This window comes from Chrysemys picta, chromosome 7 (assembly GCF_011386835.1).
Source record: "Chrysemys picta bellii isolate R12L10 chromosome 7, ASM1138683v2, whole genome shotgun sequence".
NCBI lineage: Eukaryota > Metazoa > Chordata > Testudines > Emydidae > Chrysemys > Chrysemys picta.
In genome coordinates, this window is record NC_088797.1 from 67,873,322 (window position 1) to 67,891,412 (window position 18,091).

An 18,091-nucleotide genomic window follows, 5' to 3' on the forward strand; every position below is an offset into this window, starting at 1 on the left:
TAAGAGTCATTTAATCTTAACGGAAAAGGTGGGTAGATTGCAGGCAAAAGGTTATGATAGCCAAGGGCACATAGATTTCAAAATAATTACTATTTCATCAGTATATGTTGACTTGAAAATTTATCTTTTTCTAACTGAATAGCTTTTTTAAAAGCATTAGAATCAAGATACTTTCTTAAAGCTCAAGCTGCAATAAAACTTTTGATTATTATTTAAGCTGAGTACGTTACTGAAGTTAGCTGGACCAGAACGAGCCCTGCTTTGTGTTGGGGCAGTGTGTCTACACTAGGGGGTTTGTGTACTAGTGTTATCTTAGTCACACGGATGCAGACTTCGCTTATGTAGACAGGCCTGAAGAGTCTGTTAATGAAAGGTTTCTAGTATAAAAAGCATTCTATGCAATGAAATCGTTTTATAACATACTTTAGTTCCTTCAGTTCACGCACAGCATCGTTTTTTTGCTTTCTCATGTCATCGAGATTGCGAAGAGCCTCTGCCAAGTCACTCACAGCTCTGTCTCGCTCTCTCCTCAAGTTGTCACACAAAGTCCTTTGAAAATAATAGACTTTCAGGTAAAACTTTAAAGCTGCAACTTACATTTACTAACTTACAGAACCCTGAATCCTTATACCAGCCATGTCCTTTAACTGCTACAAAATCCTTCCTTTAGAAATTCCACTTTTGTACTTAGTGTTTATCTAGAACAAAAGAGGTGTTAGGTGTTCTACAGACAGTAAGACCATGACTAGATCCTCAGAAATCAGGCTTCAGGTCCCTTGCTTTTTAGACAATGGGTACTACATGTTGGCCACTATGTGTGGAGGAAGAGGTACCCTGTTACCACTCTCAGACCGCTGTGCTGATGGGCTCTGGAGGGATGTTTACCAGAGAGAAGTTAGTATCGTGATAAAGGGGTAGGTTGTTAAGAAGGATGTCTTGGAAGACCCTACCAAATTAAGAAGGGGTATTCTCCTAGTACTTAAGTACACTGTGATAAAATCATGCGTTGGCTCAAAAAAGTTAAAAGATGTGCTATCAAAAACCATCAAACTCTGAAAGAGTCAGTTGCACTACAAGAACACCACTGCCATTGAGATTATGAAGAGCACCAGCGTATCAGCTAACAGGTTTACCGTATGCTTTCTCTTTCCGCAACTATCTTGTCCCGTTCTTGAAAGGCCCAATCTCTCCGACATTTGGCTACTTCTGCTTCCTGGACGGCTTCCTTTAGCTCCTGTGACATGGCCTCATATTGCTTCCGAAGCATTTCAATTTCTTTGTTAGCTCTTTCTATGTCCAATGTAGCAGAATCTTGGATCTATGAGTTCAAATATATAGAAATATTTATTTTATGTACAATTCATAGAATGAGTATGCACACTGGGTTTTGTAACCCTTACTACAGGTTTGTTATATGAAGGACTTAGTCCTGAAATCCTGCCACAGACTAAACTACCATTAAGTGGGAATCCCAAAATCAGTGGGAACTTTGCCTGCGTAAAGGGTTCAGGGCTAGCTCTAGGCATTTTAGTCAATAGGAAGAGAGGACGGTCAACGACTCATAGGACTGTAATCTATGGTGGAAGATTCTTCATCTTAGAGCAAAATCAATATATACTTCATATTTCAGTGATATCTTGCTGACTCATTGATGTGTTTTAGCACACAGATGGAAGATGTCTAAGGACAGCTAGAAACAAGATAACACAGTGAACAATCATGGCACAGACTGGCTGTTTTAGTGTCTAGGACTGATCCTGTGGCAAGCAGTAAACATCAGAAATACAGATTTACAGTACACCTAGGGCTTGTCTATACTTACCGCGCTGGTTCGGCGGCAGGCAATCGAACTTCTGGGTTCGATTTATCGCGTCTTGTCTGGACGCGATAAATCGAACTCAGAAGTGCTCCCCGTCGACTCCGGTAATCCTGCTCGCTGCGAGGAGTACGCGGAGTCGACGGGGGAGCCTGCCTGCCGGGTGTGGACCACGGTAAGTTCGAAGTAAGGTACGTCGACTTCAGCTACGTTATTCACGTAGCTGAAGTTGCGTACCTTACTTCGATTTGGGGGTTTAGTGTAGACCAAGCCTTACACTTGTGATTCACAGTCTCCAATCTCTCAAGGAGAATAATAGATCTCTAAGCAATTTTTGTTTTAATTCAACGTTTTAGAAAAGATTTTATTTCTCCTTTTTAAAAAAATTGAACCCGCACCTCTCTACCATTGCAGATTTCAAACACCAAAGGAAATCGTGACAATGCTGTCTGAAAGAGAACACTTCTATGTGTGCCCACAAGAGAAAAGCTTATTTTAACACAATAACATTTCAAGCCCTAATCTTGCAGATAGTTACAAATGAGCTTAACTTGACATATGTGAGTAGTCCTGATAAACTCAATGGGACCACTGTCTTGGGTAAAGTTAAGCAACTGTGTGTTTGCAGGAACAGGATCTAAATACATGTAGAGGGGTCCTACTAGTACTAGGAGGTCAATACACGCAGGACACTACACTTTTGGGGCTGTATGCCTCCCTGAATGGTTTTAATTGTAGCCATTCATGCTTAAAACCCCCAGCCACATTCCAACCCACCACTCCGAAAAGTGTAATACTAATTCATGAGAACTAACAGAAGCCACAAAAATTCATGTCTTGCCTTTCATTGTGCTATTTCCCTTCCCACTCTTCCACACGCACCCCCCACCGCATCCCTCAAAATCCCCAAATGAACCCACAACAACTGAGACTTGACCCTATGTAGTATGTATCCAGCAGTGAGTATATCACAGAGATCTTCACTCAGCTTTTTCAGGATCCTCCACTCCCCTTCATAAAACAAAGACAGGCCCTAAGAAGTCACATTTCACTCCTCTTGAGGGTCTTGTGTTGGAGCCCTACAGTTCCTTCTCTGTATCTCCCCTGCTGTACAGATCCTTAAACGCTGTTGTAACAGCCATCTCTCATTCAGCAGAGGATTTGGTAGGGCTCCTCTTTTGGAGTCCATCAAATGCAACTCTTTACATATCTGGGAGGTGGGGGCACACTGCTGAGTGACAAGATGCTGCCGGTCCTGCCTACATGAAGTATTCCCAAACTCATGCTGATTCTCTGAAGAAGGCTGCAAATCAAGCCAAGGTCTTCCCATATCAGTGGTTTTTGATGGGGGGGGGAGGTGGAGAAAAGCTTTCTGCACAACAAGATAGAAAGTTGGAGGCACGATAGCCAACTGAAAATAAAAGGGTTCTGCACAGCCCAGTTGAATTCCTAGTTTTATTGCTCACTCGGATGCTGATTCAAGACTGACAAATATACATGGCATAGAAAGCTGAAGATGGGAGAGTTTTTGTGGTGAAAAGAGTCTATTATGATACAGGATTGATACCATAATGAAATTAGATATATGAAAATATGCCTTTCTCACACACAAAAAAACCTTCTGAAGGATCTTTGCTAATATAAAATTACTGTAAATCCTGTAGTTCTTTCTCAAGCATGAGAAGCAGGGATAGTGTAGGATTTTACATATTACTACATTACAGTATATGTATGTATGTAATATATTACATATAATAGATCTACAAACATGCAAAACTGCAAGAATATTTTAACTCTTCTATATAATCACTAACAGTCACAGCTTGATGTGCTCCATCATCTCTTTAATGATCTGTATATCCTAGTGTGATTGAATGTAAAATATTTATGCAGAACAGAAAAAATTTTTAGTCACACTTCTAACTTGCTCTATAAAAGGTTTAAATTGTTGGCACACATAATAAGCATGTTACATACATAAGTGGCTATGTAACAGATATATATGAGCACACCAGCAGAAGGTATAACAGATTGTTTTAAGTGACTGAGATGGGGCACAGAGGACTCATATCAGCAAAGAAGGGGTTAAGGAGTGCCTTTAAATCCAACTAGCCCCACTCTGCTCACCTGCAGCCAATGCCAAGCCAAGTGGGAGAATAAAAAGACCACCTGGCTCAGTTCAGGGCATACAGGCAAAGAGCCTGCTAGCCAGAGCAGCAAGACCCCAAGGAGCGAACAACACTCAAATCAGAGACTAGTGGGGGAACCAAGCCCAAAGGAAAGGGCAGGGACGCACCGCCCCACCCCTCCTCCCACCAGAAGACTGGGGGACAGACTGGTGTTTGGGGATTTTTTTTGTTATTGAACATTTTTGGGGTTGAGCCCCTCAACCCTACCCAGGACTGGAATAAGACTGACAGGAAAACTAGCTGGTGGGACAGAGCCTGCCTCAGTGGGGTCCTGGAAGATCCACAAGGGGGTGATGCTCCAGACACACCACTACTGTAACCTGCTGAACTGTTGGGCTATAACAGTCTGTTAACCATATATTTAAAAAAAATCTATTAACCGTTTATTAACCCTTTATAAATGGAAACTTAAAAACTGACTGACTGATTTATTTTAAACAAATAGTCTAGTCACTCCCCTCTCATAAGAAGTGTGTGCAGGCATACATAAGAAGCATTCTTCATTGATTTAAAAAAAAAAAAAAAAAAAAAGCTTTGTACCAAGACATTTACACGCCTGCCGAACGGCATTTACTCTCCTCGACCTAAAAAGAAAAAGCCATCTTCAAAGACAGCCAGTACCTGGCGAGCTTGGTAATATTCCCTTAGCAGATGGTCTCTCTGGATGATAGCTTCTGTTCTCTCTTTCCTGGCAACATCTCTTTCTTCCTTCACTGTCTCTATATCCTTGCAAGCTTGATCAAGCTCCTTCTGGGCCTCAGCCTTGTCCTTCACTTCATGACAGTACTTTTCCAGCAACTCATTCCTCTCACAAATTGCTCGATCTCTTTCCACTAGAGCTGAGTTTAGCTCCTACAACGAGACCCATTGTTTGCAGGGTGTTAGGTACAGAGCAATATTTCTTCTTTCCAGTTGAATACATATTGACACCTTAAAAACTGGGGGTGTATAACGAATGTTCTGCAAAAAGGGGAATTGTACAGCTCTGTCCCCATATTAAATGCAGAAAAAGAATAGCCAACAATATTCAGCAAAGTGTTAAAACTGCCATACCATCACATTTAAACACCTTGCTGTCTGAATAATTAAGCACATAATCTAGGAACACTCATGGTTCTGAGAAACCTGGAGAAAGGACATTTGTTTCAAGTCCTCAGGAGTCCTGGATAGCCAGTCAGATTTAACACAAAACAATCATATTACATATTTTAAATATATTTTTATTCAAAGTTGTAATTACATAGTGCTATACAGCTCCCCTTTGCAAAATGCGAGCACAAAGCTTTCCCTTTTGTGTTATTTCAAAGCAATTTCCTTCATTATTACACAGCTGAGATAATGTTTTCCAGCCTAAGTTAATGAGTGCCCTGTAGCTTCACATTTGTTTTAAAGGGACATGAGTATCTTACAGTGTAAGACACCAATTGTGTGTACTTGTACCGTGAAATGTTATTATAAGAATATGATGTGCCATAAAATACTGTGAACAATACATTATATTGAATGTAGCATGCAAATCAACTGCAAGGTGTGAAGATTCTACTAATGGGCCTGTGCAACACCATGAAGACAAAGAGTTATTCCTAGGAGACTTTAAATAGAGCTGTTAAGATCATAAAAACAATCCTGCTGTTATATTACAACAGAGATTTTTGTATAGCAGTTAGAGTAGGAGACTTGCACCAGGACTCCTGTATTCTATTCCCACCACTCACTCAGTCTGTGCGACCTTGAACAAATCACTTGTCCCGATTTTCTGAGGTGCTGACTTCAGTGGGAGCTGTGGCTGTTTAGTACCTCAGAAAAAAATCAGGCCCACCACATCAGTCTGTAACATGGCTTGAATAATTTCTCTGCAGAAAGTGCTTTGAGATACTTGGATAAAGGTTATATAGAAGTAATAAAGCTTCATCAGCGTTCAGCAGAGCCAAAAGGCCAACAAAGCATTGGGGCAAAGGAATCACTCCTTGAAAAGGCTTTTAAATATTAGAAAATCATACTTTAAAATTTTGGAAAAATTAGGCACTGCCATAATTTTCTCAGAGGTGCTCACACTGACATAAAATAAAGCAACTGGCTGATTTAGGGTACGTCTATACTTACCTCCGGGTCCGGCAGTAATCAATCAATCTTCTGGGATCGATTTATTGCGTCTTGTCTAGACGCGATAAATCGATCCCTCATTGATCCCGGAAGTGCTCACCGTCGATGCCGGTACTCCTGCTCGGCGAGAGGAGTACGCGGAGTCGACGGGGCAGCCTGCCTGCCGCGTGTAGACCTGCGGTAAGTTCGAACTAAGATAGTTCAACTTCAGCTACGTGAATAACGTAGCTGAAGTTGCGTATCTTAGTTCGAAGTGGGGGGTTAGTGCGGACCAGCCCTTAGAACAGACATCTCTTCTTTCCAACCAATAGTAAGGCCTCCTCTCAGCTTTATTTGTTTTATGCAGTTTAGACTGAACAGCAACCTGACAGCACAAGATCAAATATCATCTTATGCCCGTCAAAACAATTCCCAATAGAAAATGCAGCGCTCTGATCTGAAGAATCATTCTGCGTGGCACCGACATGATGGCTGAATAGGGTGGGAGTGTTAAATTCCACACAATGGGGGGAAAGCAGGACTTCTGGATATGAGTAGGTAAAACAGAGACTACCAGTGTGGAAGCGAAGATTGCTAACATGGTTGTGTGTCTGGATCACCAGAGAATTCTCTTCTCTTTAGCAAACAGAAATGGATGCTGTAAATATAAAAAACTGTGGAATTTCAGTCCCAAATCCCAACTGAAGAGTTTATCCTATTATCTTGGTAAACAAGAACCGCCATATTGCAGCTATTATTTACAAAAGGTACTGCTACAACTATAAGCGTGGGACAGTGCTAATAATGATTGGGCAAGTGTTGCTCATTCTTGCTCAATTTGCTTCTGCCTACAGGTATGTAAAACTCAAATTACACAGTTTCATTACTATATAATCAAATGGAGAATGTAGCTGGTTTACAGGCAGAAAGTGAACTGCTGTTTGCATCTATGATAAAAATTCTTACTCTTGAAGGAAGTTTTCAAATGTGAATATATTGTGATCAGGGCCGGCTCTGGCTTTTTGGCCGCCCCCAGCAAAAAAACAAAAAAACAAAAAACAAACAAAAAAAAAACCCCACGGAGTGGCCAGAACGGCAAAGCAAAAGAAAACCAAACAAACCTGTGGCACGGCCAAAGCGCGGGTGCAGGGGGACCGGCTGGGGGGAGGGAGGGAGGCGGAGGGGGAGGGGGAGGGAGCGGGCTGGAGAGAGAGAGAAGGGGGCGGCCAGGGCTACAGCAGGGGCGCTGCCACGTGTCCCCTCCCGCTGCGCCGCCTCCTGCCACGAGGACTCCGCTCCGGTCGGTGGGGAGGGAAGGCAGAGGACTGCCCTGCAGGGCGCTCTGGTTCTCCGCGCCGCCACCCCCTGCAGGGCGGCCGGAGCGGAACAAAAACAAACAAAAAAAGCGGCCGTGCCGCCCTAGGATTGGGCAAAATGTCGCCTCGAACAATCTGCCGCCCCAAGCACCAGCTTGCTCAGTTGGTGCCTGGAGCCGGCCCTGATTGTGATGAAGAGCCCCGTAAGATACAAGAGCGAAGACAACTTTTTCGGCAAAGAAAACAGCCAACTGAATTGCTGAGATAAAAGTATCATATACCCAGGTAGTTGCTTGTGCATCCCCATCCTAAAAGTAAAATGGTATGGCAGGCTACATGAGCTTGCAAAAACAGACAAAAATCCCTTATCGAAAGCTCTGTGTATGGCTAAAATCATTGGGCTCTTGCCTGAAATTGTCCCAGTAAGAACGTTTAATTAAGTTTTCCTACTTTTGATTTGTTCTACCACCTGTGTGTGCCATACATTTCAGATATGGTTTAATCCATTTGTGTTGGAGCATGCAGGACCCCTGAAGATTTAGAAACTAGGGAGTAGCACTAGGTCCGAGAGTTCATGGCTCATTTGCTCATTTAATTTTTAAAAGTTAAAATTATAAGAAAAACCCCTAGCTTTCGTAGCGTTTACATTTTAGTAATAGCACAAAAACTGCATCACTATACACAGATGTACTGCAGGATGAACATTTAAAACAGTTTAAATTGATGCAGTGCTGTTTTAGACAAATAGCTATGACCATAATACATGGCCGTCATAACTGCAACATATCACTAGGAGGAGCTACACACAATAGGCAGCAGTTGCAGTATGAGACGTAGTCAAACTCGTTGAAAGGATAATCCCATTTACGTGGGATTCTCATGCATGGTACTCCAAGCGGAAGTGTCACTTGATCAATAAACCACTCTCAAATTCCCTATCAAATTCCTGTCCAAGTACTAGATCCAGTCAGAACTAGATAAATGCAAGTTCAGATGGTCAGCATTACATAACAAAGTAACACCCTGCTCAGAGGCAGAATATCCCCATAATTATAAAGAAAAACTGAAGTGCCAACACAGTCATCTTAATATCATTAAAAGAGTTGTCCTAGCAAAAGCTACAGCAGCAGCCTCATTATACAGACACAGGAGTTGTATCTGCCCTTAAAAAACATTCATAACATTTTATTTTTAAAAAATGTCAGCAATTAGCATCTTGCTCATCAGGATTATCTCCTTCTTCCTGTCCCTATTCAACTACTCATTCAAGTGGGCTTTCAAGATTGTGGGCTAACTCTCCGGGAATGCTTGTTTATTTTATTTTTTAATCCTACACTTAATAAGCACCCATGCAAATTGCTGTAGGAACTGTGTTGATTGTTAAAACAAATTATGAGCGTTCAGTCAACTTTGGGTAAGATTTACAGAAGTGCTCAGAATTACCTTTACTCTGCTTTCACTGAAGTTAATGGTAAAACTACAATTGTCTTCAATGCGATCGGAGTTAGGCCAACACTGAGAGCTTCTGAAAACCCCACCTTTTGGCCATGTCTATGCTACAGCACTGCAGCTATGGCGCTGCACCTGTACCTCTGTAGAGCCGTAGTACGGACACTTCCCATATCGATGGAAGGGGTTTTTCTATGTAGTTAATCCACCTCTCTGAGTGGCGGTACCTAGGTCAACAGAAGAATCCTTCCATTAACCTCACCATAGCCACACTGGAGTTGGATTGACCTAAATATGGTGCTCAGGGTGCAAAAATTTTCACAGTTGAGTGACATAGCTAGGTCAATTATTTATTGTATTTGTTTTTAAATGTAGACCAGGCCTTAGTGATTTAGATTCCAGATAGTTGAACTTAGTAGGTGCTAGCTGTTAGACCAAAGTTTTTTGAACTTAGTTGCTTGAGTGTTGGCTACATAGCCTAACCCATATTTATGTACCTAAATAAATGAGCTCTGGTTTTCAGAAGTGCTGCAGTTAGATAATTTTATATAAAGGATTATTTGTGATCACGGGTTTGAAAGAAAAGCAGAAAAAAAAATTTATGGGTAATAGAAAAATAGTTGGTCGTATGTGAATCATACCTAAGCAAAATATTTGAAAACTGAATGACCAAGTGAATACTATTTTACTATTTAGCAGCAAGCTGCATTTGTAAATCCTACTAACAGCACTCGTGTTTTAAACATTTTAAGAATATATTGCTGAAGTAATACCACTTTTGGATTAATATGATTTATAAAGCAGTGCCTGCATTTTTGTAAATCGCAGTGCCAAATGTCCTGTAATTTTGAGAGGCTAAATGACAAAGAACAGGGGGCATAATTGTAGTCTTTGAGTAGATGTTAAAATGAGACTGAGAGTCTATTTTATAATGCTAGGTCTTATTCTTAATAGATAATACCCAGATGTCTCTCTCTTAGCTACCAGTTAAAAATGAAAGAAAAAAATTATATATCTGAGTTCTATCTAGTGTTATACAGTGTCTCACTTGCTGGATACAAAAGGTTGGCTTCTTAAAATGAAGAATTTGAAGTGAACTGAACAGAACAAGTCAAGTGCATAGCAGATCGCAGCTGACAGGTACTCGAGTGTATAAAGAGTGTCGCCAGGAGAACGTCAGCAGGGAATTTCCTTTTCACAATGAAGCCATGTTTCCCATCTATCAGGCACACATTTTTTTTGCACAGCTGCAAGAAGGCACTGGTAAAACCTCTTTATCCTCCCACCCACAATAAAATGGTCCCTTGGTACCTGTCTTAAAGCTTCCATCTCTTCACTAGCCACTCTTTTCTCTGAGGAAGTGTTTTTCAGTTTGGACTCCGCAAGCTCTAGCTCAGTTTGAAGCTTATCCACCTCTTTGATCACTTGGTCTCTCTCACTCATTATGAGGCGATACTCATTGAAAACAGAGTCTCTCTCTTCCTTGTACTTCTCTGCATCCTTCACTGCCTTCAGCTGCATTGTTTTGAATCGCGTCACTTCTGACTGTAACCGCTCCATCTCTCTCTGCAACTCCTTGTTCTGCACAGTTGCTTTGCTTAGCTCTTGCTGAATTGACTCAAACCTAAACAACAACAAAAAGAAACAAAGGCGCTTGCATCATTTTGCATTTTCCTTTTATAGAGCTGTAGAAATGTAGGGCTGGAAGGGACTCAAGAAGTCATCAAGTCCAGTCCCTTGCACTAAGTCAGGGCCAAGTAAACCTAGACCATCCTTGACAAGTGTTTGTTCAACCTGTTCTTAAAAACTTCCAATGATGGGAACTCCACAACCTCCCTCGGAAGGCTATTCCAGAGTTTAACTACTCTTATAATTAAAAAGTAGTTTCTAATGTCTAGCTTACGTCTCTCTTGCTGCAGATTAAACCCATTACTTCTTGTCCCACTTTCAGCAGACATGGAGAACAATTGATTACTGTCCGCTTTGTAACAGCCCCTTAACTTATGTGAAGGCTTACCGGCTTTTCTTTCTCAAGACTAAACATGCCCAATTTTTTTAATCTTTCCTCATAGGTCAGGTTTTCTAAACCTCTTATCATTTTTGCTGCTCTCCTGTGGATAATCTTATTGTAGTGCGCGTCTATATAACTAAATGCTTCCTACGTGTTCAAGAGTATCCATGAAACAGTGCAGTAAACAGCAAAACTTCGCAGAACACCTTTTTTTTAAAGGGCATCTATCCTCACTACAAACTTACAGCGGTCTAACTACGTCACTCAGGGGTGTGAGACATCCACACCCACATGTGACAGTTATACCGACCTCACCCCCAGCATAGACTGCAAATATCAAATATATATATCTCCTCAATATATGTTCCATTCTATGCACCCGAAGAAGTGGGATGTAGCCCACGAAAGCTTATGCTCAAATAAATTTGTTAGTCTCTAAGGTGCCACAAGTACTCCTGTTCTTTTTGCGGATACAGATTAACACGGCTGCTACTCTGAAACCTATCAAAGGGAGAGTTTCTCCCATCGGCCTAGCTACTGCCTCTCACAGAGATGGATTAACTCCGCCAACAGGAGAAGCTCTCCCATCAGCATAGTAGCATCTTCACTAAAGTGCTACAGCAGTGATGTACGTGCAGCCAAGCCTTTAGTGTATTAGTGCAGTCCTTTTCAACCATTTCTGTCCCAGGAGCCCTCCCATCCCCCGAACTCCTGCCCCACCTGGCCAGAACCCATTTAGGGATTGAGAAGGGCTGGGTGGTTGCAACTAAAGATTTGTAATTAAAACAGTAAAAACATGCATTTTATGCACAGAAGCAGTAAAAATAAAGCAAATAAAAATATGTTACAATGTATATAAAATGTGATCAATAATAATACTGAAAATACACCATTAAAGAAATTGATAGTCTGATTTTGCCTGAAATAATGTGTTCTGTTCTGGGCACTCCATCACAGAAAGGATATAGCAAAGGTGGGGGGAGAAATGGGGTCCCAGATCTGGACATCGGAAATTATCAATGTCATGGTTTAGAAAGAAGATAAATCAGAGGCGTGGAAAATAATGTGGGGGATAAGGACAGTAATTTGGATGCTCCTATTTGCCTTATTTTGATAAGAGAACAAAGGGACATCAGCTAAATTAAGGGCAACAAATTTAAATTTGATTTAAAAAAACATTTCTTTTTAACACAAGGTATAAGAGGCCAAGAGCTTAGTGAGATTCAGAAAAGACTTAGATGTCCATATGAATAATAAGAGCATCCACAGTTATAGTGATAGAATTTAAAAAATAATGAAGGATATAATCCAACCACTAACTGATGGAAGTTTAGAAGAAACTTCTCCTAGGAGCATATTCTTCCATAATTTTACACAAAGGGAATTCTTTGCACCTTTTTTCCTGAAGCATCTGGTTATTACCAATGGCAGAAACGGGCTACCTGACTTAATGAACTTCTAGTCTGATCCACCATGGCAATTCCTATATGCCTCTGGCATATTTTGTGTTCTCACACACACACTTGACATGATCTAGCTTGATTGTCAGGCTTTGCCAGGCTCTGGGCATATCCGGCAAGCAGGGAACACTACTTAAGATATTTAGTTGAGGGCACCTGCAAATTTAAAGCATCTTCATGCCATTAATGAGACATCTGTCAGTAATTTGCAAGCATCTCCCCTGCCATTAGTGCAGATTAAAGAATCTCCTTACAGATCACTAGTTTGTAGAGAACAGAAAAATCTACTGTTAAGTACTGTATATACTCATTCATTAGCCCGTTTGTTTATAAGCCGACCCCCCCAAAATGGATAGGTAAAATTAGCAAAAAACTGTATGACCCTTTCATAAGCTGACTTTATATTTCAGGGGTTGGAAAACTTTGGCTCCCGGCCCATCAGGGTAAGCCGCTGGCGGGACGTTTTGTTTATTTGGAGCATCTGCAGGCATGGAGCCCCTCAGCTCCCTGTGGCCACGGTTCGCCGTTCCCAGCCAATGGGAGCTGCGGGAAGTGGCGCGCCATTGGCTGGGAACGGCGAACTGTGGCCACAGGGAGCTGATGGGCTCCATGCCTGCAGACGTTCCAGGTAAACAAAACTACAATGTATTAGATCAGGGATTGGCAACCAGACTAAGCACCCTGGCGGGGCGGGGCGGTTTGTTTACCTGCCGTGTCCGCAGGTTCGGCCGATCGCAGCTCCCACTGGCCGCGGTTCGCCACTCCAGGCCAATGGGGGCGGCAGGAAGCGGCGTGGGCCGAGGGATTTGCTGGCCGCCGCTTTCTGCCACCCCCATTGGCCTGGAGTGACGAACCGCAGCCAGTGGGAGCCCCGATCGGCCGAACCTGCGGATGTGGCAGGTAAACAAACCGGCCCGGCCCTGGTGGGCCACGGGTCAAAGGTTGCCGATCCCTGTATTAGATATTCAATTATTCCATAGAGTTTAAAATCATCAAATTTTGGTGCAGACCTGTTTATAAGCCAACCCCCGCTCTTTGATGCATCACTTTTTTACCAAAAATATTCAGCTTATGAATGAGTATATACAGTACTTTATTTTTTTTTCTTTTGGAGTTGTGGGCAAACATGAGGATGAGATTGCATCTTACCAGGCATAGATAATACATTAAAAGCCTGTGAGATACACATCCATGAAGTATAATCTTGTGGCCATGTGCATTCCAAGCACCATTACGGTCAGAGAGAAGAGAAGAGAAGAGAAGAGAAGAGAAGAGAAGAGAAGAGAAGAGAAGAGAAGAGAAGAGAAGAGAAGAGAAGAGAAGAGAAGAGAAGAGAAGAGAAGAGAAGAGAAGAGAAGAGAAATCAAATCACTATCTGCTGAACGGAAACGGATCATCATCTATAAAGAGGATACATACTATAAAGAAGATTCTGTATTTTTAAGCAGAAAAAAAAAACCCACCTCTGAGCCATCAGGAAGTATCTAAATGGGGGAGGAAAATCATATCTTCTGTAGAGGATTCTTCTATCTGTTAAACTATCATAGTACGGATAGCTGAGTAGATATACAATGAAGTTCCATGTGGAAAACCAGGCTTCAGAACTGACCTTGAGCTGACTGTTCTCTGCCTCCAAGGAGGAAAGAGCAAGAGACAGCTGGCATCACACTTTCACAGCTCAGAGGCTTCCTGTTCTACCCACAGGGTCAGTGCAGCATTTGCAGCTGCTGTTATGAAAGAGGATGGGTTGAATTGTAAGGAGGGCTAAGTTTGGGAATGGTGGCCAATATCTCAAGAGTGCTCACTGGGGGACAGACTATATGCCACATCTCTGTTTTGATGTGATTGCATACAGTAGATGGAATTGTAGGGGTAACTTAGTCCATGTTCAAAATCCTGAGGGCCATGCCGAAAGGCAAAATGTGTTCTGTACTCAGACTACCAAGCCATGTTTTGTTACACACACAAAAAAATGCAATTTAGACTCTGCTTAAACATGTTTTTAAACCAAACTGCAGCTAAAAAGTGCTGAAGTTTGCAAGTTTTGTAGTGAGTTTGTCTTTAACCTAAACTGCAGGTTTGGTACATTTGATACTCTGAAAAATGAATTTTGAAAAGAGCAATATTTCATGCTTAAAAACAATATACTGACCACGTACAAGGATTATTTTCAAGCTGTTTTTAATGATAATTTTCCCATTCCGTTAAATATATTTTTGAATGGTTATGAAGAGGGAAAAAGAAGTCACAAGCAAAGAGCTAACAGGTAAAAACCCCATAACCATGAATTCAACAGAAACAAAAACAAAAAACACCATATGAAATGAATAAAAAGAATTAAATAAGTTCCTCAATCCAATTAACTTGCTTTCTCATATGCTTCTGAGGAACAGGACTGCAGTTCTCAAATTCCCCAGATTTGACATTCCAGTGCTACACTATAATACCACACAACACAACAGATTTACTAACAGACTTCATTTCTTCATGAAGACTCTTTCAGTGACTATACAGTACTAGCCTTGAGCAGAGTATTCCATATGCCTTATTAAGAGCCAGTATATTATACAAATCCCCAAGCAAGTAGATTCTAGAATTTAAATAGAAGTCTGCATATAAAATTTACTTCCTCTTTAAAGAGGAGTCCTATAGGACAGGACCAGAACATCTGTCACCAAGCCTTTGTCAATGCAACCAGAGTTCCCGCACTGCTCACTACTGCACATTAAGCTTTTGCACACTTCCAGGAGTCAACAGAGCAGTGTATAAAACGTTCTTTTAAACCGGTTTAAACTTCTGATGCATCACAGATACATAAATGGCAATGCAAATGTGTCCATGCCGCAGCCCTAATCCCAGCTAACAGAGAGTTCTGTGTTCACGGACGATGGGAGGAACTTGGAAAACCGAGAGAGAAAATTTTAGACTTTCAGCTCTGACCCTCATAAGGAATGTGGTTATCCCTAATTTATGGATTTATGGCAGGAAAAACCCATGGCACCCCCAACTCACCCCCACACATCCTTTTCAGGCCTTTTCTACACTTGTACATTTCTGACCCCCTTTTAAGCAATAGTGTAAGCCATTCAAGCTCTCGCGTAAGCCAGGCGCAGGGTAGAGTTAGATGACATGGTGCTAAAAATGCCTGTGCCCACTCTGTACTGGCATTACCCAGCTGACAGCCCTGCTAAAGAACAGGTCAGAAGTTTCCTAGTGAAGACACACCCTCGAGGGCTTCTGTTCAGCAGACTCTAACCCATGATGCGGTCAGGCTGCAGCACCACTGGAGACCAGCATGCATTCTGAGATACATTTACAGCACCATGAAGGTTTTCTCCAGGCATGGGGCCCTCTTCATTAGCGAAAACTCCACTCCCAGAACAAGAACTCTGGATTCATCATCTATTGAGTAGAGTTCATTAAACCCAGCAAACTAAGCCCCAAACATTTCAGGTTTGATAACACCTAATATATCCTTGAATGTACATTTGACTCCCCTTAGATAGGAGTCAAGTACAGCTCAGAGGGAAAAATAAACCACTATGAACCACAAGTTTTCTTAGATGAACCGAAGGACAGTTTTTACAGGATTTCACATAGATAAAAACATAATCCTGGGAAAGGTTGGGCAGGACAATCATTTCCTCTCAATGATTTTTAGTCCCTGAAGTTGTGCGGGATGGTGTGTGGAGTTCTTTTTGTATACTCATTAAGGTGCCTTCCACTGTAGATACACAAATGGTAACATAAACCAGTATTTTTCTAAACATCTTTTTAAAATGCCACTCGCAGCAGAACTGGTATCGCCTACACAATGTACACAAACCACCAAAAGCTGCCTATACCTTCTAAGAGAGGAGGAATACTGCTGCTGGACATGTATTGCTGTGTCCCTCTGTTTCATTAACATGTCAATCTGCTTCTGAAGACGCCTGTTCTCCTCCTCAGTCTGTTCTAGCCGGCTAAGGTCTGTATTGTGGCTTGCTATCTTCTCATTGTACCGTTTCCTTAACGCATCATAATCCTTTTTCACACCTTCTAGCTTGTCCATTGCTGTATCATAGAGTTTATTTAGTATCTCTGAGGATCCATTCTGTTTCATAACCTAAGAAAGAAACAAAAGGATAATTTCAGTAAGAGGTAGATATAAGAGACTTTTCACTTGTTTTTAAGTAAGATGAATATCTTAGGAGACCTGTTAATATATGAAAACTAAATGTTTTTTGCTTACAGCTACTTTTCTCCTCAAACTCAATGTCCATGAAAAAACATTTAAGTTGAATTAGGCCATTTTGAAAAGGAAATCTCTACATACAAGATTCTTACCTTCAGGTTGGTAATACCCACATTCAATAAATTTAGATGGAAAAACATGACTATATCAATAGTCCTATAAAAATTGTTTTGCTATAGACAAGCAATCTAAATAAAAGGGCAAAAAAGGTACCACTAGTTAGTTTTAACACATGGGTCTTAAAAACAAACAAACAAAAAAACCCCACAACACTAGACAAGGAGATAATAAAAGTTAGTTTACTATTACTAGTTGAATAAATATTGATAATAACTTTTCCACATTTCAACTGCCAAATTATAAAACACTCCCCCAAAACATAACTTTGGAAGCTGTGATAACAGTGATTAATACTTCATTTTACCAGTCTCACTCACAACGACAACTCAAACTCAAATAACTTAAGTTTCAAGAGATGAAAGGCTAGTCTGGGTAAGATTTACATGCAGTCATGCATTTCAATATTCATCGTTATTTCATCTAAAAAACATCTAGTAAAGAAGCATTTGTTCAGAAAGCTACCCATAGCTAGATTATTTTGTCCTAAAACCACTAAGTGTTATGTTTAAAAGGGTCAAATCTAGCCTAAAGTTTAGATGCATTTAAGGAGGGTACTAGAGAAACTTAAAAGGAATACTTTCATAAAATACTTGCTGCATCTCCCATTGGCTGGGAATGGCAAACCACAGCCACTGGGAGCTGCCGGCGGCCGTGTAAATGTAAACAAACTGTCTGGCGGCCTGCCAGCGGATTACCATGACAGGCTGCGTGCAACATGCGGGCCGCAGGTGGCCCACCACTGCTCTAAGGAGACAGTGCTGACAGTTTCGTTGCAAGGACCACAAATACAGAGAGAAATCTTGTGGATCACTTCCCCTCCCGTTCATGATCACACAGACTACTAGGATACAATTTGCAATTGCCCAACACTCTCTTGGCAATTATAGATAAGGCTACGATTTAGTCATGGGTATTTTTAGTAAAAGTCATGGACAGGTCGCAGGCAATACACAAAAATTCATGGCCCTTGACCTGTCCTTGACTTTTACTAAAAATACCCCTGACTAAATCTTGGGGAGGGGAGCGTCGCTGCCCGAGGGTGGGCAGTGGCACCAGTTGACGGGGCTACGGAGCAGTGGCTGTTCCAGCTGCACCTGGGACCTCTGCTCAGGCGATCCCCAGGGCCAGCTGCCTGGGGCCACCCGAGCAACAGCCGGAGGAGTTGGCTGTAGGGCCGCCCAAGCAAGTGGCTGCAGAGCCGCTCCAGCAGCAGCTGGTGTGGCTGTCCCTGGAGCCAGCTGCTTGGGAGGCCCTGGGGTCAGCCACACTGGCCGCTGCAGAAGTCACAGAGGCCACGGAAAGTAACGGAATCCATTACTTCCGTGACCTCTGAGACAGACATGGAGCCCTAATTATAGTCATTGCTGGCTCCTTAATTCCTGCTGCTTCTACACATGCTCAGGCTCCTCTTTAC

The 18,091-nt window shown here is 41.8% G+C and overlaps 1 protein-coding gene across 9 annotated transcripts in view; it reads right to left on the minus strand.

Moving 5' to 3' along the window:
• DLG5 (discs large MAGUK scaffold protein 5) overlaps positions 1 to 18,091 on the minus strand; it is a 198,346-nt gene that overhangs the window by 42,966 nt on the left and 137,289 nt on the right. For 7 of the 9 annotated variants that reach the window (XR_010589194.1, XR_010589195.1, XR_010589193.1 and 4 more), the window contains 5 exons: positions 16,169 to 16,428; positions 10,164 to 10,476; positions 4,627 to 4,857; positions 1,134 to 1,318; positions 424 to 549 (listed from right to left, as the gene is read on the minus strand). Coding sequence is in view for 6 of the 9 variants with exons in the window: in XM_042856150.2 (XP_042712084.2) it covers positions 424 to 549; positions 1,134 to 1,318; positions 4,627 to 4,857; positions 10,164 to 10,476; positions 16,169 to 16,428 (1,115 nt within the window). In the remaining 3 variants the exon portion in view is untranslated. The remainder of the gene's footprint in view (positions 1 to 423; positions 550 to 1,133; positions 1,319 to 4,626; positions 4,858 to 10,163; positions 10,477 to 16,168; positions 16,429 to 18,091) is intronic. The other 2 variants (XM_008173680.4, XM_042856151.2) reach the window with 1 other exon arrangement.